The 23,354-nt window shown below is 39.3% G+C and overlaps 1 protein-coding gene across 5 annotated transcripts in view; it reads left to right on the forward strand.

Annotated features, from left to right (window-relative positions):
- Positions 1 to 23,354, forward strand: part of DPP6 (dipeptidyl peptidase like 6) — a 553,890-nt gene that overhangs the window by 367,119 nt on the left and 163,417 nt on the right. For all 5 annotated transcript variants that reach the window (XM_048062457.2, XM_048062459.2, XM_048062455.2 and 2 more), the window contains exons 2-3: positions 15,098 to 15,212; positions 23,178 to 23,276. In XM_048062457.2, the coding sequence (XP_047918414.1) occupies positions 15,098 to 15,212; positions 23,178 to 23,276 (214 nt within the window). The remainder of the gene's footprint in view (positions 1 to 15,097; positions 15,213 to 23,177; positions 23,277 to 23,354) is intronic.

A 23,354-nucleotide genomic window follows, 5' to 3' on the forward strand; every position in this document is an offset into this window, starting at 1 on the left:
GAAAATAATATGACTTTTCCATTTGACATTATGAGGCTATGATAGCAACATTTTGTAAAGGCAAAATATGTAGAGAAAAGCAATGCATTTTCTTTTCTAATTCTAAGATGGCAAAAAAGTGTCAGGCACTAAGGCACAGCCTTAAGATATTTCTTGCTAACAAGGAGAGGTCATAAAACATATAGCTTTTTCCTCCTCCATCCTCCTCCTACTAAAAAGTAAATGAGAGCATGTCTGCTTCACAGTCACTGCCATGAGCCCTGGCTTTAAATGAGCTCACCTGGATCCCAAGCCCGTGCATCTGGCTGCACCAGCCTACAGCTTAGCCCAGGCTGCCTGCCCCAGTGTTTGTCCCAGCTTCTCGGGCAGGTTTGCAGCACTGGTCCTCACGTTTCAAGAACAACAGCTCCAGGTGCCCCGTGAGCTACTGGGTATGTGGGGCCCATGTATCACAGCGCTAACTGCCAGTCTGAAATGCTGTCAGGAGCACACATGGCATTGGGTTGTGCTTTCAGATTTAAGGGTCTCTTTTTCCACAGTGAGCACAAACTGGAGGGGGAAAAAAAAAGAATAAAAAAAAAAAAGAAAAGGCTTTAACTTCTGCAATTCCTCTGATGCTTTGCTCTTCTGATCAGACACGTTTTTCATTAATTATTCACTGCAGACAAAGTCCCTCACCATATGGGAGGCGGTTAGCTGCAGAGATGAGGCTCCACTGCAGCTCGCTGCTGCCTCTGGGACTGCCCATGGGGGGCTGCAACCATCCACCTGGTGAGGCATTGCTGCAAGGTCCAGCTTCACCTGGCTCACTAAAGGACTGTTTGTTTCTCATTTCCTCTGAAATGAAAACTAATGGACAAAAGACAACTCACTTCTGGTACAGAGCTAAGTAGGAGCATCTGTAGGGTGTGAGGGTCTGCTTCCCCATGCCAAGAGTTGGAAAAAAAAAAAAAAGGTACTTACATGTGCATATATATTTCTCTGCTGTACCAATAAAATGTAGTGAATGAATCTGTGGAAATCTTAATTGTTTGGATTTTTTTGATCCTGCTTTGCTCACTCCCTTTGTTCAAATGAATGACAAAAGTGACTTCAAATATTTTAGTACCTTTTTTTGTGTGTGTGTGAAGCAATGGAATTTGACATTGTATTTTATCTTGACAACCAAAGGACTAGCACTTAACACTCCCTTCTTTAGTAGCTCAGACCAGTTGCAAGAGAGGATAAATGCTATACAGCAGGCTGATCTGACAAAAAGACTGTAGTCATATTGCTTTATATGCTAACAAGTAAAGGATTGCTGGAGAGGTAGAAAATCCCCTGCCACCATGAAAGGACAGGCAGGGCAGACTGGGACCTGTTCAGCAGTGTGGGTGGCACTGGGGGAGTGAAAAATGCCAGGAGCAGAGCAGCCTTGTCCTCTCTTCCTCGAGGCAGCTTTTGGCAATGGCTGAGTATTCATCCCTCATCATTCAATAACTGAGATCCTTCACATCAGTTATCTGCTGTCTATAGAGGCAGGGAGCGATGGACCAAAGGAATGGCTGTTAAACGCACACGTATTTATGTCAATGTGGTAGAAGGAAAATAAGGCAGCGGATTTATCTTGACCAGCTCATACACCTGTCTGTCCCTTTGCGGTGTCACTGCTATCTGTTGGCAGCCAGCGTGACGGCCGGTGTATGGAGCACAGATCCGTTGTGCCATGTCCTTTCTTCACTTCTTTGACACGGAACATTTCACAAAGTCTTACTGTCCTCAGTGCCACCTTTCCCTTTCTGTTCTGAATTTGGTGACAGCAAATGTTGCTTGAGAAAAGCACAAAGGCTGTGACTAATGGTAGGTTGGGGAGACACTCTTTGGAGCTGTGTAACCTGGATGACATATTCTTATTATAACTGAGTGTAAAGGTCACTGTATTGCTGGGTATCCTCTACGCTCCAGGGAAAGAGGTTACTGAGTGCATAGTCATCATGAGTGGAAGAGGATTCCACAGTCTGCAAGTCAAAGAATGGAGAATCAAGAACCAACACATATAATTTCCGGGGCCCTGTTTTCCTGAACTAGCATTATGGAGGCATTGCCATGAATTTAGGGGTTCCGGTTCATCCATCTTGAAAAAGTTAGGTTTCAGCTAAGGTTTTCTGTCCTAAATGTTAGTCAAGATTAGTGTACACCTGAAACTTTTGTTGAGACCTTTTGTGCAGATACCATGAGTCCAATAGCTTAATCATTTTTGCCCTTAAAATTTCTTCCTGTCTGTACCTAGGCCAACATAAGGTTTTGCCGAGTAGGAAGCTTGGAGTTCAGAAGCCAAATCCTGCTTTTTCTGAGTATACAGAAGTGTGTGCAACTGGAGGTAGAGGGGTCATGATCTGGTGAATGTGAAGAGAGATGACAAATAGGATTTCTAACCAAAATGACTTTATATTTTATTACAGAAAATGTTGAGCAGTGCAAGCTGGTAGTATTGAGAGTCTTGATTCTAATTATGATTCAACATTATATTTCACTGATAATAACCTTTTTGTAATCACAAAACATAAAAATGAAATACACATTGCTGATTTTTGTGTGTGCACCAATGAGTAATACAATCATAATGTAGTTTTAAATTAAATTCTTTTGTTCCTTTTGTTAATTTCAGTTTGATGGTTTTCCCCAGTGCCAGAGCCTAATTTACAGTAGAGAAAATTCCCTTAAATTGATTTTTTTAACATACGCTCACATGCACTACATTAACCTTTTCATTCCCTTATGGTATGTGTCAAAGAAAAATGATCCCTGTAACATCTAGTTACTGGAGAGATGGATATGTAGAGTATATAAATTGGTAGACTTCCCATTCTGCTCTGGACACATTTTTCACACAGTAAGTAATAACCTGGCTGTGCTAATGTTCATCCCTCTTTAAAAATACCAATGCCCCAGCCCACAGCATTTGCTTTTTCCTGCTCCTACATATCTGATCACTTCTGAGCTCAAAAGTAGTGATGGAAGAGTTTTATCTTTGAAGGCAGAGAGGGAGAATGAATGCACCAAGGCTCATGTCCTCGGAAGCACTACTGCGCCCGATTCGTGGTGAAGCCACACAGAATTAGGGATCTGAACATCACTGAGGACATTGGTTTGTGTGTGGTGCAATGAGGAATTTCACACAGACAACCCCCTGGGCAGTTCTAGTGGGTCCCAAGAGGGCTGGAAGAGGTACTTGGTATGAATTCCATACTGAAAGGGTTTTTGCAACGTTGCTTGGGTTCAGGATGTCTTTAAGTCTCACAAGGTGAGTGTGATGGGCAGAGATATGAAGATAGAGAACCTTTTTAGATGTCTCTAATCTTGAGTTCATCTGAAGATCCTCAGCAATCTAGGGAAATGAGATGGCCCTCTCTCCCTTCTGGGCCTGTTCAGATCTCTGAAGTTCAGGAGCCAAACTCCGCTTCTGGAGAGTAAGAGGTTAGTGGGGTGAGGAATGAAACCCCTTCTTTCTTGGTCACTCACCCTCTTCCTTACCTCTTTCTGAAGCACTTTTTCATGGGATGCAATGAAACTGCCATATAAAGGTCACTCTGTCTACTTGGGGGATTTCTCTCTCTTCAAGCCCTTACAGCATGTTCAAATCAAGGTGATATCCATACACTTAACTTCTGTTTCAAATACAAAGGGGACTTCTTTAACCCACTCTTTCTCACTTTTGACATCACAAGTGAGAAAGTGACAAAATGAAAGGGCAAATTTAATTACAGAGGCAACTTTAGAGCTTGAAACCAATGGAAAACACAGGTAAACCAACAGCATGATTCAGAAGAGGTACTTTTGTCAGTGCTGTTAAAATGCTAGCATGAATTGTGCAGGGAGATTAAAAATCATTGAGGTGATGCAGTGGCTGTGCTGCTGGATGGCAGTGACCCTTGTGAAATAGATCTGGGACAAAAAAAAAAAAATAACAGTCCATGTCAGTCAGTTTTGCTTTTCTTCCTTTCTTCTTCCTTTCTTCTTCCTTTCTTCTTCCTTTCTTCTTCCTTTCTTCTTCCTTTCTTCTTCCTTTCTTCTTCCTTTCTTCTTCCTTTCTTCTTCCTTTCTTCTTCCTTTCTTCTTCCTTTCTTCTTCCTTTCTTCTTCCTTTCTTCTTCCTTTCTTCTTCCTTTCTTCTTCCTTTCTTCCTCCTTTCTTCCTCCTTTCTTCCTCCTTTCTTCCTCCTTTCTTCCTCCTTTCTTCCTCCTTTCTTCCTCCTTCCTTCCTCCTTCCTTCCTCCTTCCTTCCTCCTCCTTCCTTCCTCCTTCCTTCCTCCTTCCTTCCTCCTTCCTTCCTCCTTCCTTCCTCCTTCCTTCCTCCTTCCTTCCTCCTTCCTTCCTCCTTCCTTCCTCCTTCCTTCCTCCTTCCTTCCTCCTTCCTTCCTCCTTCCTTCTTCCTTCCTTCTTCCTTCCTTCTTCCTTCCTTCTTCCTTCCTTCTTCCTTCCTTCTTCCTTCCTTCTTCCTTCCTTCTTCCTTCCTTCTTCCTTCCTTCTTCCTTCCTTCTTCCTTCCTTCTTCCTTCCTTTCCTTTCCTTTCCTTTCCTTTCCTTTCCTTTCCTTTCCTTTCCTTTCCTTTCCTTTCCTTTCCTTTCCTTTCCTTTCCTTTCCTTTCCTTTCCTTTCCTTTCCTTTCCTTTCCTTTCCTTTCCTTTCCTTTCCTTTCCTTTCCTTTCCTTTCCTTTCCTTTCCTTTCCTTTCCTTTCCTTTCCTTTCCTTTCCTTTCCTTTCCTTTCCTTTCCTTTCCTTTCCTTTCCTTTCCTTTCCTTTCCTTTCCTTTCCTTTCCTTTCCTTTCCTTTCCTTTCCTTTCCTTTCCTTTCCTTTCCTTTCCTTTCCTTTCCTTTCCTTTCCTTTCCTTTCCTTTCCTTTCCTTTCCTTTCCTTTCCTTTCCTTTCCTTTCCTTTCCTTTCCTTTCCTTTCCTTTCCTTTCCTTTCCTTTCCTTTCCTTTCCTTTCCTTTCCTTTCCTTTCCTTTCCTTTCCTTTCCTTTCCTTTCCTTTCCTTTCCTTTCCTTTCCTTTCCTTTCCTTTCCTTTCCTTTCCTTTCCTTTCCTTTCCTTTCCTTTCCTTTCCTTTCCTTTCCTTTCCTTTCCTTTCCTTTCCTTTCCTTTCCTTTCCTTTCCTTTCCTTTCCTTTCCTTTCCTTTCCTTTCCTTTCCTTTCCTTAGTAGGAACATGGATGTCTCATTTCTATTATGTATTTCACTTGCCTAGTCTCAGAATTGTATTGAATTAAGGATATTTCTTTCAAATGAAAAATGAGCAAGAAAAGAGTTCTTTCAATACAAGGAGTCTTGCTCCTGTGGTATTGTGCCATAGCTAATACAGCACAATATGGGAAAGAAAGTTGGCATTTTGCTTTCCCAAGGAAAAATGACTTGCTGTTTGGTTGTTGTGTTTACAGTTGCCCAGAAAGTTTTGAAAATGAAAATAAATGACTCTGTGAAGCTTTCTGTAATGCGCAGTGAGAGCCCTGGTAAAAATAGAAATCAATTAAACCAGACCAAGCATAAGACTTGTAAACCTTTGGAGACCTTGGAGTCACTTTGCCTGTCAGCAGCACTCGGTACTGAGCCAGTCTGCTTGCATTTCATGCCGAAAGCCCGAGACACTCTTGAAGAGCTGTAATTCGTCATACTGCAGTTTTCCTAAGCTGGGGCTGGACAAGGGCCAGGGGGAATTAAGACTTTCTTTTATTTGAAAAAAAAAAAAAAAATCATGTCCATCAAATCAGGATATGCATGAAGTGGTTTCAGGTTTGAGAAAGAAGTCTGAAAAAAGCCTGAGTAAATCAATTAGGAAAGCTGAGATGTTACATGGGGCTCACAACTATTTTCGAGGAAGTAGCACACTGGGCTCTGCTCTGCCTCAACATCCAAGCCAGGCTCATTGAAGTCAGCTAGGAGGAAAAAAAAAAGGGGGGGGGGGGAAGAGAAAAAAAGTATAAAATTAAAAAAACGGATAAAACAGATGTTCTTTCCCTGTTATGTGAACAAAGGAAAAAAAAAATCCTAAACAATAAGTATTGCAGAATTAGGCATGAGCTGGGAGCCGTAGTTTAGATTTAGGGTTTGAGATTTAGGTGGAGTTTAGGTCTGAATTTATATGATAATTTAACCTGGAGGGACACAGGGGCCAAACAATTGTCTGTGATCACTTATGTGGTTTGTTAGGATGCTTGCAGGCACATTTATGGCTCACAGCATCTTCCCAGGATTGACACAGCAAAGCTGGTGTTTCAGAATGGGCCAGGGACTATGCTGGGAAGGAGGATGTTATGTAGTTATCTTGTACAATGTGTAAAAGGGTTTGGCTTGAAATAAAAGTTCTCTAAAAGAAGTATAATCTGTGAATTTTAGCATCCAGAGTAACTCCGGAGTTGGCAGTTTACACGCCTCCTACACTATAATTTTAATAGGATGCTCAGACGGTTGAGAAATACAACATCATAATCTGATTAATTTATGCTGTATGGAAAAGACAAAACGACTCAAGCATGCTACTAAAAATATTATTATTGACCTCAGTAAGGACCGGTTCTTGTTTAAAATGGGAAGAACCTTTTATCTCTTGTGAGAATACTACTGACTTATTTAAGGGAAATATATATATATTTTTCTGCTAAACTTGACTTTTATGTAGAATGCACATCTCACAAATCCTGTGGAGGACAGAAATATGTGATATTTTTACTAAAGTTTGAGAGTGTTTTAGTGTGCACCCATCAGGTTTTATCATCTCCTGCCTGGACATTTTTCTTTGTTCAGTAAGTAAAAACATTTTACATTGTATCTCACCAGGGAGGCTCAGTTAGTTTCCATTACTTTTGAATTGTCATTATTATGGGCTTTGATCAAATGTTCTTTCCCCAGAAAAGTTATGAGCTGGCACTGCAGTGTCAACCCATGTCATCCTTTTGCCCTGGGTCTGTCCCCATCATTCACCTCCGTGGGGCTTGGAAGGTTGGTTCTGACTCTAACCTGCTTTGGCCAAATGCTCCCACAACCACAGGATGTTTGGGAGCCATCACCTTGCAGCGCTCATGTTGGCCATCTACCATCATCCTGTAGGAAACGGTGAGAGGCATTTTGAACAAAAAGCAGCTGATTTATCTAAATTTGCACTGGCAGATAGTGGTTGGCATGGTGTGGTTGGTTGTACTGAAGGCGCTTCTCCTTCTTTCTGTTTTATTTTTATTTTATTTTAATTACCCCAAACATGTATGAATCTGTGATTACTAATAAGAGTTACACATGTTTTGGCCAAACAGGAATCCACCTTCCACCAGTCCCTACCCATTTTAATTCATGCATACATTCATATAATAATCACTGTATCACAGGTTTATTTCCAAGAAACTTGGCAAGGTAATTTTTATATTATTAGTACACAGACCAATTTCTGCATCCTGGGTTTGATGGACACCCAAGGAGAGTGCAGAATGAAATGACAAAACCATTCTCCCTCCTCCCCTCCCCCCTGTACCCACTAGTTTGGTATTTCTCTCCCAGCTGCCTCTGCAGCTTGGTGACCTCAAAACTTTGCTGTTTTCATGGCTATTTCTCACATTGTTCCAGAATAAATTATTTATGAATTAAATTTTTTTCACTTCATGTTTTACTTCCAGTACCATTTAGAAACAAGTTATTTACAAATTAAATTAATGGGAAAAAAAAAAAAAGCCTAGAAGTTAGTAAAATATAATACTAAACAGAATTTCTAAAGCAATGCTGTATTTCTACACAAGGAGATTAAACACTTCACCACTTCTCTTATCACAAATTCTTTCTTGGTGTTCAGAGTCATAAATTGAATGACATTTTCTGTTTTTTACCAGAAATATAGTTTCTCTAAAAACTGTAATTGCCTTTTTACAAATGTAAGCAGAATGGCATTTGGTTGGAATTGGGGGATGTGACATACGAGCAGAGGTTTCTCCAAGCTCTCAAACCTTTCCAAGAACCTTCTTTTCCTTTTTCTTGAGACTATAATTCCTAAAGAAGTAGAGAGATGACACCCTAGCATGCCTTGGCAACGTCACCTTTTGCAGTTCATTTCTGAATGGGTATGAACTGTTTCAAGACTTCCATGTGTGTTGCTGCTTGGTTTGGATGAAGCCAGGCTTTCAGTGCATTATAGTGGCAAAACTGGAGCAAAGCTAACACTGTAGTACACAGGGGTCCTGGGATCAATGGTATTATCTGCAACATTTGGGCTTGCCAAGTCTTTTCAGGAATCTGATGGAAACACAGACTCTTATGGAATAAAATCCTAAGCATCAAACCAAGTTTTACTGGTGCCATGGCAGATGTTTCACCCTAGCAGACAGTTTGTTTTAGTTTTAGTGGATGAATGTATGTGCTTATATCAAACACTGAAATAAAATCAAAGAAATGCTATTGATTTTATGGGCTCTGTCCCTATTGGGAATAGATCTTTAATTATTAATTGAATTATAGCTAAGGGCCCCTGCGAGGACTGGTTGTCCCACTGCGCCAAGAACTATAAAAACATCTAGGTTATGGTGGATGAATGAACCAAGCTGAAGGTGGGAAAATGAAGTTTAATAAGATGTTAAAACAGGACCATCACAAGTCTTTACTAAATGTATCTCAAATCACATACATTCTGCTATACACACGCACAATTATTACAACCTCCTTTCTCCTAGGCTTGAGATAGAAGATGGCCATGTCCTTGGCTGGAGCCATAATTTGTGCAACCAGCCCAGCTGGTGTTCACAGCTTGAAATTTTATCACCTTGAGAACATGCTCCTGGCAGAATTTCAGAGTCCATGTTCCCCATTTGTAACCTACTTTGGAAATGCCTCTTTGTCTCACTGTCCGTAAGCACTAGGCATAAATGGAGAATATTTAAGTAGTAATGTTGCTTATTTATGTGTGGTAAGGTGGTAAGAGAATGTTGCAGCAGGGTTACTATTCCTGGGTACCAAAGTCATGTGAGATGCCAGTTCAAGATACAGAAATGCTAAATTAATCTTCTAGTGCTGTTAGGTTTGGAGGGGATCCAAAACCGTTTCATCACAGTGCTCATAAAAATGATGGGAAGTTGTTAAATATCCATTTCTGCAGTACAAAGCAAATAGAAATTCCAGATATTACTGTACTTAGATCTTTTTACAGATTTTTTTTTCTCTTAATTTAGAAGTAGCACTGGGTTGCACTTGTAGCTGACACAGGCTGGCTTTGCTCCAGTGGAGCTGATGATCTTCATCAGTCAGTGCTAGCTGAGGATCTGGTGCCTTCTGCTTTAAAATTGTGGAAGACCCGTCATCTGTTAGAGCTAACAGTTAGGCGTGATGTGCAGATGGCATTCATTTTCTCCTACTGCCTTTGTAATATAAACATGCAAGACTGGAAGCTCTATCAAAGCATAAAACATGCAGGGTTTATTTTTACAAAAGGCTAAGTGTTACAGACACAGCCTTTTCCTCGCTCACCCTCAAACACTCCATTAATGCCCAGCCTCGGAGTATTTGCTGACGTGCACTTTGCAGCAAATTGTGAGAGGAGAAGTAGCTACAGGGCCAAAATGAGTGGCTTCAGGTAAAAGAGACTCCCATAAATACAGGGCGGGATAGTGTGTTTTATGGGTATAGGGTAGAAGATTTTTCTTGTGGTACTGTGGAGTAGACAGCAAAGATGTTACCTGTTACTAAGTCATTGTTTCCTATCAATCAAAGAGGTTTTTTTAATCAGCAGAAGCTGAAGAAAAACATAATATAGCTGTCTTTCACCACAGTAACACACAGGATTTTTTTATCCCTCCAAATTGTTATGTTGGACTTTTGTGGGAAAGTCCATGTGCACACCATGCCTCGTTTGTAAAAACAGGCCAAGTTTTTCTTCTTTTTGCTGAGGTCTTTGAAGTGCCACCTTTGGCATCTCAACAACTGAGGTTGCTGTAGCCTCAGGGTCTCTGAGCCTATACGCAAACCGCTTGCTGTATGGCATCCAGCTTCAACTAGAGCACAGCTTGGAGTGGTTGGCAGCAGGAGCAGAGAAGGAAATTGGGGTGGAAAAGGATTGAAAAGAAAACAAAAGCTCCAGTAGAGGTAACTCAGTTTGAATTCAGAGATGAGAAAGATGCAGTTACTTGCTTATTATTGTTTACCTGTGTTGTGATACTGCCTAAATTCTTTAGTGATTGAGGTCTGTGCTTTGCCAGGCAGGGTATCAACAATGAGTCCTGCCCACAAAGAGCTTCCCTGCTAAATTTAAGGCAGGAGAGCAGCAGAGGATACAGACAGGTGGAGGGGTGTGAGGAGACATAGGGCAGTATCGACCATCGATAATAACCAGTGGTCTCAGCAAACCTCCTGTTGTAAACACTTCTACACTGAGCTTGCTGCTGTTATAATTGCAATTAGTATTTCCTTTATGCATCACAAGGTTAATAATCAATCAGTATGGGGTACTGACTACTCATCTCATTTTTAATACTATTTAGCAGTTATAATCTGCAGCAATTTTATATTATAAAGAACTAATTATTTTTCTGCTGAAGGTTACGGAGTTATTGCCAGGGACACCAGTGGTCCTGTACCTTAACTGCTGAGCAATGTGTTTATTCAGGGCCATGGCTGGAAATTGGTGAGCTGACTAGCTGGAGACATTGCACTCATCATGCTATGTCATCAGGCACAAGTTTTAATTCAGAATAAGGTAGCACAAGCTGAAGTAGAATACATATTCCTCGCTTAACTATGTGTTGACAGGCTTGCTGGAAGATTTTTTTGTTTAGTGGGTCTCAGTGTAGCACTTCAGGTCATACCCAGGTTATTTAGCTCAAATTTAGAAGAAAATCAAAAATTCAAGAAGCAGAGCTTGCAAAAATGGCAGATATAGAAACCATACAATGGCACTGCTGTAAACCCCATTTCTGAAGCCAATCAAATATCTTGCACCTGTTTTTGTTTCATACCATTCATATTTTATTTATTTATTCTTCTTTCTGATTTACACTGGCATAACTGAGAGAAGAGCTCATTTTCCTATCTGCGTGACTAGCAATGCCGCTGGGAGATTTCCAGCAGATGTAGATCGTTTTATGTATCCTGTATAGTCTGTAAGAGTATAATACCAGATAGGATATACACTCAGTCCCCTTTCTTGAAATGTAGAAGTGGCATCTCTGTGTTGAAAAGGACTAAGAGGCCAACCATGACCTGTCTATTGTTGGTACTTCAGAAATATTGGTCTAGGATATATAGCTTTTATTAAATAATACCAATGACTGACGACTGATATCTGTATTGTTTTTCTTCCATTTAACTATGTTGACATAGCATTAAAAAATAAATAAATAAAAATAAATAACAAACAAAAAAAAACCAGTTTTGACTGAGTTTTTGTTTCAAAAAACTGTTATATTATTGTTATATGGCCCCCATGCAGACAGACTTTTTGGCAGGTTTCAAATAAATATGCCAGAAATAATGTTGTTGACAACATCTTGGATTGGAGCACATCCAGCTTTCATCCATAACATGTCAGTGCAGAGATTCTTTCACAGGCAGGAAAATATGTCACCACAGATCCATATTTTAGAGTCTTAAAATACCATAGATGTCTGGATTTATGGCTTCAAAGTCAACTTCACAGGTGGGTAGTGTTATTTTTCAATCATAAATGAAGATGAAAGCGATAACATTTACAGTTTGTAATATGCAGCATCAATGAAGGGTGCTTGTTTTAAAACCTGTGGTGACATCTGTTTTACTTTCCTAATCCAGAAACAATTAGGGTTTTATGTAAGAAAGAGAAGGGGGGTGGGAAAAAAAAAAAAAAAGAAAGAAACTGCAAAGGGAAAAAGGAGAAAAAAGAGGCTAAAGGGCTTTAGCTCGCTTGCAGACATCGTGCAGGCTTTGTGCTAGCTCTTCACAAGACGCAGAGGGCAGGTGACTCCCACAAACAACTGACTTCATTTTAATGTTCTTTTTTACACTGAATCATTTCAGAATCATTTCATCAGAGCAGAAATTGTGCACGCTTGGTTTATTTTCACTTGTGAAATATGCTCGGATTTTGGTATTAAAGGCATTAAAGGTATCTTTAGGATTAACAGCTATGGTTCACAAGGGGTACCTGCTGTTGGGTTCAGATCTCTGTATTTACATCTGCACACTAGGATCTTTCAGGAATGAGCAAATTATGCCTTTGTGCTGCACACTGGAAACAAACCTTTTGAAGTGTCACTTCAAGAGTGTTATTTATGTACTTGAATCTGTATCTGCCAAGGGCTTAATTAAACACCTTCATGACTTCTGGAGTCAGCACTGAGGCTTTCCTGAGCAATGTGAACAGGCAGCTGATATCTGTATGGAGGAATTTCTTTTTAAGGGGTGGGAGCTTGCTGTCAAGGTTATCAGGGATCAGTGGAGAGGCTGTAATCTCCTGGAGATGAAGGCTGGTCATAGTGGTGCAGCAGCATCCCTCCGGAATTAACAGAAATACAGGTAAGAAAGAGCTAAGCCATGGGTGCTACTGTATATGATACGGTGTGCGTGCGGATTTCCTGCAAGTGATTCCATCAAAAGAGACTTCAAATGACTGAGAACAAAAAAGCTGCTGTCCGAGCCTGTGCTGAATAAAGATGTTTACCTTTCTTTGAAATGCCATTTATCCCTCCTTGCTTTTTATCAAGGAAAACTTTCTGACAGAATTTTGAAAGCAAAATGAAACTTTCCTTTCTGCTTCCTTGCAGTGCATTAAAACCCAAAGTATTGTTTATGAATACTTTTCCTCCTCTTGACGTATTAGAAATCTTCAGTCTTTCTTATTGCGAGTTTGTTCCAGTATTGATTGGATGACTAAAGAATTAATGGGGTTATGATACGATAGCAGATTCAATGGAAATATTGATGTACTGAAAGCTTAAGCACGTGTGATAGCATGGGAAATCTCACAGAATGCAAGGTTTTATTTTTGAACCGTATCTGAGATTGTTGATCTAATTCAAGCTTATTGAAAACTTCCCAAATTATTTTTGTCAATTTTAAAACTTCTGACTGCTTGGGGGGAAGTTTATTTTCAGGAATATGGGTGTTTCCATCAGCCCTGCAGCGCTGCCTGTGTCTTACCTGTTTGTATGCCTATTTGTCCTCCATACACTGTCAGGGTTTGGCAGTGGCTGGGCAGAAGCAATGTGGCTCTTCAGCTGCTTCTCCCCATTTCTCCTGTCATCCCGTTAGGTTCCACTGTGCCCTGCTGTGGAAAGAAACATATTTCTGCCACTTACGAATAAGACCTGGATTCTTTCCCTGGCTTTATTTCTGATTTGCGTGTGATGCTGGGATAGTCACAGACTTTCTTCTGAGCCTGATTTGCACCACCTGAAAAAGGGGGACTGTAATATTTTCCTAACAAAGGTGTTCTAAGCTTACATTAATTAATATTTGTAAAAGTGTCTAAGTTGAAAATGCTATAAAAATGCAAGTATTTATATTGTTTGCTTGATGGAAAAATTGTATTTCTCAAGGCTCCTGACCTACTTTTCATATTTGTTTATAGATTCATTCCTTCTAATTATTTTGCATTTCAAATACAAAGCCAAGTACAACTATGGGGAAAACAAAGAGGAAGGGATACTAACCTCTGCATCTCTTTGCTAGAAGGAAGCCCATTCCAGAACTAGAATAATTAATGAACACAGGTGCCACCTCAGATGTCTAATGTTTCAAGCCTGGCTCTCCATTGCAGATTTTGTAATGGATAGATCCCCAAATGTATAAGAAGAGGGTTTCAACATTATATTTTTCTGTAAAATGGATTCTTGATATGAAAAAGTTGGAAAATATCTTCCTGCATCTCCTGAAATCAAACATATGAAGTTTGCCTGACCTCTGTTCAGGTAATTTTGCCACATTACAGAAAATAATAAATAAATAAACATAAATTAGAGCAAGTTAAATAAGTTCTCTGGATTACAGAAGCACTTGCTCTATTATAAGGCTTTATGTCTTCCTATTTTTTTTTGTTTGTTTTTAAGAAAAAAGGAACAACAACAACAAAAAAAACTTTAAAGAAGTATCAGCAGGTCTGCGTTAGAACCACCATCCCTAATAATTTAGTAAATGAAGCAAAACTCCTAAATCAGTGAGGTCAATGTGGAGGAGAAACATTGAGGGTTGTTCTGGCTGTGAGGCTTGATCTCTGGAGGGAAGTCATCCTTCCAGGAAAGTGGAGAGCACGGATAATTCATACAGTTCCTGTGTCTGCTTCAATTCATGCATAAATTCACATTTAGTGTACAGTGATAAAGGAAATCCAGAGAAAAAAAAAAAAAAGAAAAAAAAAAAACATGAAAGGGATAAAGTGCAATAAATATTTAAGATTTTGTGAATGTGAACACAGCACTTCATAAAAATCTCCGTCTCAAGAACAGAGGTGCTGTCTACATCCTAGACAGAACATATGGTTTAACCATAGTGAAGTCAAAGCTAGTCAATGAGTAGTGATAGAACTTTTATTGTAAAGACTTAAGGACATGATTAAATATAATGGATATGCTAGACATTAAATCCATCTTCATGTCCTTAGACTTACCAACATGGGAATGAATGCAAGGTGTATTGAGTGGATATGATGTTTTCTGGGAAGGCAAAAAAGGTCACCATGGGAATATCCTCACTGATATTTTATCTCTTTATATGCCCCTGTGAATTATTTATCTTCCTGTATTCCTCTCCAGTATCTTATTATAAAAGTATCTTGAAAGTTACTGGAAAGCTCTTTATTCAAACTTAATGAGGGGAGGTAGGAAATTAGCCTTTAAGTGAGCTGAGTGTTGGTGTGGGCAGCCAGTGCCAGTACGCAAGGAGGCAGTGGGAAGTATGGGTTACACTGCTGAACATCCAAGGGGTGCGCTGCACTTATCACTTAATCTGATTTAGGAGGAATTTAATACCATAATGTATTAGAGTGTCATGACTGTACTTGTCTTACCTGCCTGCCCCACCACGGCCGCATGGTGTGGTTCTGTAGGAATACCTTGCTGTTTAGATTCTGCTGTCTTTCTCCTTGTCTCAGTGCCTTTTCTGAATATTTGCTTTCCTTTGATATTTCTAGGAGCTGGTGGGGAGTAATCCTCCACAAAGAAACTGGAAAGGAATTGCGATTGCATTACTTGTTATTCTCGTTATCTGCTCCTTGATTGTCACCTCTGTTATACTCCTGACACCAGGTATTTATAACCTCTAAGTCACTTTCATTCTGCCTTTCTTCTGTAATTTTGCACTTCCAAGGGTAAAGGGATTGCAAGCTGACTACAAAGTCAACATCAAAAGAATCATCCTTCCTGTTTTTTAGCTTGATGGGATGCTGAGATGGAGACCATTCTTAAGCAGATTGCTTTAAAGTTTTACATTTTGATTCAAAGATCAAGACCACTGAGCTGAAGGTACCAGGGTGAAGCTTGGTTTCCTAAACATTGATGGCAAGTGTCATTTTAGATGGACAGGGTACCTGAGATATCTATATGGGTCAGGTAAGCCAATCAGTTATGTCATGGGACTTCGTGAAGTCCATGCCCACATGGAGCTGCAGCCACCAGTTGGGTAACATATCCTAGAGCATCTATAGTCGTATTAAATGTCTATGTTTAGGCAACTAAATCCCTCCTCATTCAACTATATTGATTTTTATGTCATACAGCAGTGGTCCAGCTTTACAAAGTAATTCCAGATTGGTATGTGCTGGATAGCACTTAACTACATCAAATGATTAGTCACTTCCCAATAAGAGATTCTTCCAGATTCTGTTTCAAAGCTTCAGCAAGGTTCTGCACATGTAACTTTTGTAAGTTACTTCTCTTACAGTAGCTACTGTAGTTCTAGGCTTGAATTTTAGTGTGATATTATTGTGATTATTGATTATTATATATTTATGCTGCCCTCTAAATTTCCATGTCTATTTAAACAGAAGAGGTAATGTACTTTTGTGGCTCCGAGAAGGTTGTGATTTGAATATGAAAAGACAAATGAATGAGAGAAAAGACATAGAATTCAGTGTCAGAAAGGGTTAGGAGCTACAAAACAGAGAATAAGGCAGAAGGTCCCCTGTAGAGGAATGTAAAGGAGAAGAAAAGGGTTTCCTCCTTGGATGAGTACATGGAAGCACAAAGAAGAGGGAAGAGGCAACAAGGGAGAAATAAAACCATAGGAAATGGAAGACCACAAGGTGGTGAAATAGAAAAATGAGATTAGAGTTATGGGGCAGAAATTTCTTGGAGCTCATAGCATGTGAACTGACATGTAGTTCAGCAGATTTAGCCCTTTCTAAAGGGCTTTTCTTTCCTGACACAATTCCTATTCAACAATCCTGCTGTAAAATAGTCTGGAGAGAGTGATAAATCAAGAAATACAGGACTTCACAAAGTTAACTGGAAAATAAGTGAAACAATCAGTATGATGTCCTTTTGGTTATTTAACGTCATGCCATGTTCATTTTATTTCATGCTATCCTGAACTTTTCAATGCAAATGCAGGTAGTACATGGTCATGCCAGAGTAATTAAGTAATTAAATTAATTAAGGTTAAACTTAATTAAGAATTATTCTTTAAATTACTTTTGATAGGGTTCAGATTAACACCTTTGGACATAGCAGTTCATCTCTGAGACATTTTTGGCCATGGTCTGTGGTCTGTATTCACATTAAGCAACACTTATTTGCAGTGATGAAATTGTCCCTCATCCATAAGGCATGGAAATGTTACCTCCTCTTTTACGGAAGTGTAGTTATGGACTTTTCAAAAATGAATGCTGAAGCATAAATTGCTAAGCCCATACTTGTGGTCTTCAAGAAGCTGACAATGACTCTCACTGCATAGATGAGACTGAGGGTATAGCTTTCATTGAAGAGCAGGAATAGATATAGGTGGATACATGGGGTGGAGCATGAACATACCTGTGCAGTACTAAAGACAGTCTGAGTCACAAGTCTTTCCTTTTACAAGACCACCTGTAATAAGGATATCATGATAAGGTTGGTCAGAATATCTTATGAGGATTTAACATCTCTGGTTTCAGTTCCGAGCTCTGCTATAGACCTCATTTAGGACTTCTCCTGAACTTTACTCTCCTTTCTCTGTAAAGACACACAAAATCCACTAATGACTGTTATGACTATAGATACTACAGTGCTATTGTACGAGTAAAAGCTGAGCCAGAAAAGGTGTGCTGAACATTGATTCCTTATAGATTTCTCTTAGGAAAACACAAGTAAATATGTGTTATTATGATGATATTCTATGTTATGTAGTACGAAATGGGAATGAGAAATGTATGCATCAGCATTAAGTAAAATTCATATGTGTATGTGCGTTTGTTTTATTTGTATGTGCATACATGAAGACATTCAGTGTTTGTGTATGTATGCATAACACATGTATACACATAAATCAATAACTTACCAGTTATTAGTAAGTTTTTAGCAAGAGCTCCAAATAGCACTTTTGAAAGTGTCTCTGTGTTTCTGTGTTTAAAACTTAGGAAAGTGCAAAGTCATTTTCTATGCTCAAATTTTATTTTTTTTTTTTTGAGATTTCTAAATTACTAAAATGGAATTTTTTTTTGTTTTGTTTTATTTTTCTCCCTTGATGGTGTTTCAGAACTATCCTCTGCATGCAAATACAAAAACTCTGAGCTCAGTACTGCTTCTTTTTTATTATAGATCTAGACTGCTTCATGGTGAGACTCTGCCAAGGGTAAAATCAGATAGCTTAGGTTGCTGCTGTGGCTTGGCAGCAGCTGAGTTCAGTCTTCTCTTGGGCCTCTGGCCCTGGAGCTTGTTACAAGGACATGCAATGGCACAGGGTGATGGAAGGCTCATTTCACATGCGTTGCCCAGCAGTCAGTGCTAAGTGAGACACTGAGGATGACTTGGCAAACATGACATTTTACATTGCTAATCCTGACTGGGGATAGCACTTCCCAGAGAGGTAGGAGAGGGAGAGATGGAGGAGCCTGTCCAAATGGAGAAACAGAATGTGAATTTACTTGTCATAAAAGAGTTCACTGGAAGAAGAAATATTTATCCTTTGGTAATCAAACTGAGAATACAGTGATTTATATTTGAGGCAAGAGCCAAGGAAGGGATAGAGAGGACAGAGAAGGAAGGAGGCAAAGCAGTTTTGTGGATGTTTGTGGGGAGCTTCTGCCAAATATGAGAGTGGCACTGGAAAAAAATCCTTTTTACTGAATCTCTCAAGTGGGATGATGTGGTTTGGCATGGGCAGAGCAGAATGCTTGAGGCTGCTTCACATGTTTGTCTTTCTTCTGATGATAACACTGGAGTCCAGCCTGACACCGTTATGCTAGCACAAATATATGTTTGCATTTCATTTCTGCATTTCTCATTTGTACCTATCTTGTCCCTCTCTCTGGCTGGAAAACCATTCTTCTTTTAACATTTTTCCACTGGTTTGAAGGACAACACTGTTTTACAGTGCAACACTAAGTCATGCAATACAGAGATGCTCTAAAACCAGTGCTGACCATCATGTAATGACTGCAGAGAGCAATTTGGGGAATGCCTGGGATATAGAGTAGTATGCAGACTTGCAGCCCATGCTCAGACAAAGAAGAGTGGCTATCTGGATCCATAACTTGCATCATCAGGATGACATTTCTCCTGTAAAATGAAAGTCAGGGCAGTCTTTGGCAAATGCAAGAGTGAGAGGTAGAATGGAGAATGGGAATGGCTTGTTTAGCAGAACAGATGCTGATTGAGGCTTTTAATGATAAGGAAAAAAGGATTTACATATCTCTTCAAGATTATTTGCAAATGAGTCCAGAGCTATAAAGAAGGTTTAAACTCTGAATTCAGCTTCAGAAATGCTGAAATCCCTGCTGGTTTGGGTTTCTGAGAGGCAGGTCATTCACCCTGCTGTAAGATCAGCTTGTAAATTCGGAACAGCACTTGCATTCAGTAGACAGTGTACTTCCAATAGCAATGTGTTATTGCTAGAAAATGCTTAGGTCTTATTATATAAAATTTTGATAAAACTTAACATTTCTATGATTTATATATCTCTTGATATTCTAGAGAATAATTCTTAAAAGAAGTACTAGTGGTGGAAGATTGCATTTAATTACACTGTAGTATACCACATGCCCACAATTGCCTACGCTGAAGGAGTCTGGTTTTTTTTGTGTGAGTCCTGCAATTCCACCCACCTTTGAAAAATATGAAGCTATTCACTTAAATGATAAAAGTGTGAGACTGAGACTTTCCTAATTGACAGTTGCTCACTTGTCACAGCATATGGCATCTATATGGGTCTTGTCTTAGCAGTAGTGTGTGTGTATTTTTATAAATATTTGCAAATGTTTGTAGATTTGCATGTGCACACATATACTTATCAAAGCTGAAAAATGGACCCAATTCTGCAGAAGTTTTGCGTAAAAAAAAAAAAAAATCCCTCCCAATTTGCTTAGGAAAAAGGTGCTTTCTGGGCCCTCTCTATTTGGAAAGTGAGGCTAAGAAGGACTTTTTGCGTATCTGTTCCTGATATTTAAATCTTTGTGGATGTATACATCAAGTTTGTTCCTTTCAAATATAACCTTCAGGTGACAAAAAGTACACTCAATCCGATGTTAAAATCTTTACAAATTTCATAAGAATTTTTTTTGGACAGAGATGGTACTGAAGATAGTCACTGTATAGCATCAATTCACAGCACTCTGTCAGACAGCCAAATACATCACCTTGTGAATTTAATAGGGCTTTTGCTACTCAACAAGAGGAAAGAAATATCCAGTGACCAGCTGTGTAATACTGTAATTTGTTTGCTCACAACTGTTACGTATGAATGTGCATTATTAGTCAATAAAAAAGTAGGATTTTACAAAAGGGAGAGAGGTTGCCTGTTTCTCTTGCCCTGGCCACTTGCCTTTTGGGGACGGGGAGCTCTGCTGTGGTGGAAGAGGGCTCAGGTCTGTCCAGGGACTGAGCTGGCATGCTGAGGTGGGATAGGAGCTTCTGGTATGCTGGGTCAGGCCTGCCAAGCGGTGGACATTTAAAAAATAAAAATAAATAGAAATAAAATTAAATTAAAAAAAATCCGTGACTTAGCAGCACACAGTAGCCCAGGAAATGTGTGAGAAAAGCATCTGACACTGACCTGTAGCTGAGTATCAGGGATATTGGAAAGAAAGGCGGTCATCCAAAGGTATTTGAGACTTCCTGACAAAACAGGCAAGGAGGTTGACCTGTCTATATTGGAGCCAGAGGAGTGGAGCAGGCATTCTTAATGAATGTTCTGACTTGACTCTGTGTTAGATGAGAGGTCAATAAATATATATATATTTTTTTTCACCAGAATGTCATTGACTGATAGTTTATTAATTAATTAATTTTCTCCCCAGCTCTATGACTGAGATTAACATTGTCCACAGTAAAGTACAGGACCTATTGCAGCTAATATTATAATATGGTGCTGGAGACTGTAAGGGAATCTTATCAAGACACATGTCTTACGGAAGCAGATGTGTGTGCATGTTTCATTTACTCCTTCTCCCTTTGCCTTCTGTCCCTTATTGAGGAGTTTGAAGGGCTGTGAAGGTGCAGAGGTCACACAGCCCCTGGACTGGCCATCTGCATCCTCTTCAGACAGAGGGAATGAGAAGGGTTTCCTGCCCTGCCCCTTCCCAAAGCTCCAGCACAGAGGCTTTCCTGTGCCTTTCCGTACGTCTTCATGATGGGGAACAGTGTGTCTCCATTCTTTGAGGTGGCTTTTGGAAAGCAGCACCTGAACCAGCTACACCCCAATATCCCACTCTGTCAGATCTCGCTGGGGCTCCCAGTGCTAGGACCTTGCTCCGTGGAACTAATTGGAACAGTTTCCTGGAACTCTTCTGACCTATATTTTCCAGGTTAGTAAATAAAATTATGCAGAAGAACTTGGCATAGTGCTGTCACATAGAAGGATTTGGCAGAAGACTTGTATTAATATGTCTTGGCACTTTGAAAGCCAAACTAAACAGTGTGATTGAAATCAATTAGATTTAAAAACAAAACAAAACAAAAAAAAATGAAAATTGAAGAACTTTTAATTTAGTAAAAAAAAAAAAAATGTTGAAACACCTTCTGGTGGAACAAAACATTGTTCTGAGTTAATTTTCATTAGTCTCTGGTAACTCAGGAGCTTCAATTTAGTGTAGTACAGAAGAATTTTTTCCCCTTAACAAATGGCTTCTAAGAGTCTGTTTCCACTGCCTCTAATCACCAGGGCATTCAGTCAGTGTAACAGGTTTAGTTCTAACCAAAGGTACCAAAGGCTGCGTGATACCAACAGACCCCAGGCATGAGGATGCTGTAGTGAGGAATGATATTGCTGTGGAAATACTCAGGATGTGGCCTTATGTTTTACTTTTACAAGCAGGTGTGCTTAAGGCTGATTGAAAGGTTTCCTTTAAAATATTTTTTCAGGAAAAAAAAAAATGTTGGGAACAAACCATTCAAAATCATTTTTAAATCACTTTAGAAAATGATGACTTGTCACAACAACAACAAAAAAAATCAGCAAGCAAACAAAAACAACAACAAACACAACTGTTGATGGAAAAAAAAGTATAAAAGAGTATATTAATCAAAAAAAATGAAAATTGTGGATTTCAGGTTTTCTCTAAAAAAAAAATTTCTTTGAGGAAATGAAAATCCATTTCCATACTAAGCACTTTTATTTTTATGTAAGCTCAGTGATCCATCGATTCAACATAAAAGCTTCAGTTATAGGCCCAAGTGCCTCTGTGTTATGTTTATGAGAACTGTTACGCGGTGGAGAGGTGTTGGTGGAAATAAGAAGGTACAATTTTTGCAGAAAAAAATGTGGCAAACTTTTTAAATTTGTGCCTTAATTTTACTCAATTTGACTTATGTGTGTTCACTCTTGGTGGCGTCCTGGATGAGACAGATTTTCTTTTAATAACAATATATAAGCAGACAGAAATCTGTTGGCAGTCACTGGCTGAAACTTGAGAAATGGGGTGTTGAAGCACATTACACCGCATGCTGTGATGGTAAAATTTCCAGCAGAGCCTAAGAGCACAACAGAAGTTGTGCCCAGGAAAGCGAGACTTGGTGAATTCCCTCACATACTGTATCTCGGAGCCCTATTGGATGTGATTTATTTAATTGCTTGTTCAAGAAACTTGGCAACCCATATCCCAAGTTCCAGTACTATGTTTTTTGGTTTTTTTTTTTTTGCAATGACACCACACTTTTGGTCTTGAAGTTGCCATGGAATTGTTCTCTGCATGTTGGTAGGGGCTCTTGTTTTATTGAACAATACTTTATTTTCCTGTGTGAAGGACAGGGGAGGAAGCGTACAGCAAGGTTTTCTTTTTCGGAAAATTGAATGTGCTACAAAGTAGAGCTAGGAAGAGTGAACGAAATGAAGGGGGCTGCTCATTAAAGAGGATCTTCCAGAATCTTCAATTGGCAGTCTGGTTCTTCTATTTAAAAGCTGACCACATTTCCATGTTACTATTGTGTTTGCAAATGAAACCAAATCCTTTCAGTAAAAATGAAAATCAGTATCAGCCAGACATGCAACACCAAAGGATTTAGGGGTATTTCTCATTGATTTTTCAAAAATATCTCTGCAGTTAAGCATTTTGCAAATTCCTAAAATATTCTGTCTGAATCCTTAAAAGACTAAATACATTTGCAAGTGTGGTTCTGCATGACAGTTCTAAAGAAAAATAAAAATAACAGCCCTAAAAACTAGATCACTTTACATTTTATTTTATTTTATTGATAAAATTAATGGTTTCAGAGTATTCAATGTTGAAAAGCTTTAATATTCTTAAGAAGGGTCAAAATTCTATAGTGCTTTGATATCTGTCTGTTTGCGTGACTTTTTATATCTTTTTTGATCATTTTCTGTCAAAAAGGTGTGGTTTGGATCATTGGTCTTCTTGTAGTTGTTGAATCCAGGCATAAATAACCAGGAGGTTTCTGTTTGTGAACTATTAGATGTTTCTTTTTCACCACTGACAATGTAAAGGAGCTTATGAATGACAGAAGGCTTACTGTAGACCAGACCACTTCTGAATGAGACATGATATGACACTACTCAGAGTTGCTGTAGTTTTAGGTACATTTCAAAGTAGAAGTAATGGCAGTTTGTTTTTGTATGTTTCACAGTTGAAGATAACAGCTTGTCTCAGAAGAAGAAGATTACAGTGGAAGATCTATTTAGTGCTGATTTCAAAATCCATGACCCAGAGGCTAAATGGATAACTGGTGAGTGAGGCATGAATGTGCGTCGGCGGCTTCCCTTCACTGGCTCACTCCCTGGGTCCCTCTTTTTATTTTCTTCTC

Source organism: Anser cygnoides, chromosome 2, assembly GCF_040182565.1.
Source record: "Anser cygnoides isolate HZ-2024a breed goose chromosome 2, Taihu_goose_T2T_genome, whole genome shotgun sequence".
NCBI lineage: Eukaryota > Metazoa > Chordata > Aves > Anseriformes > Anatidae > Anser > Anser cygnoides.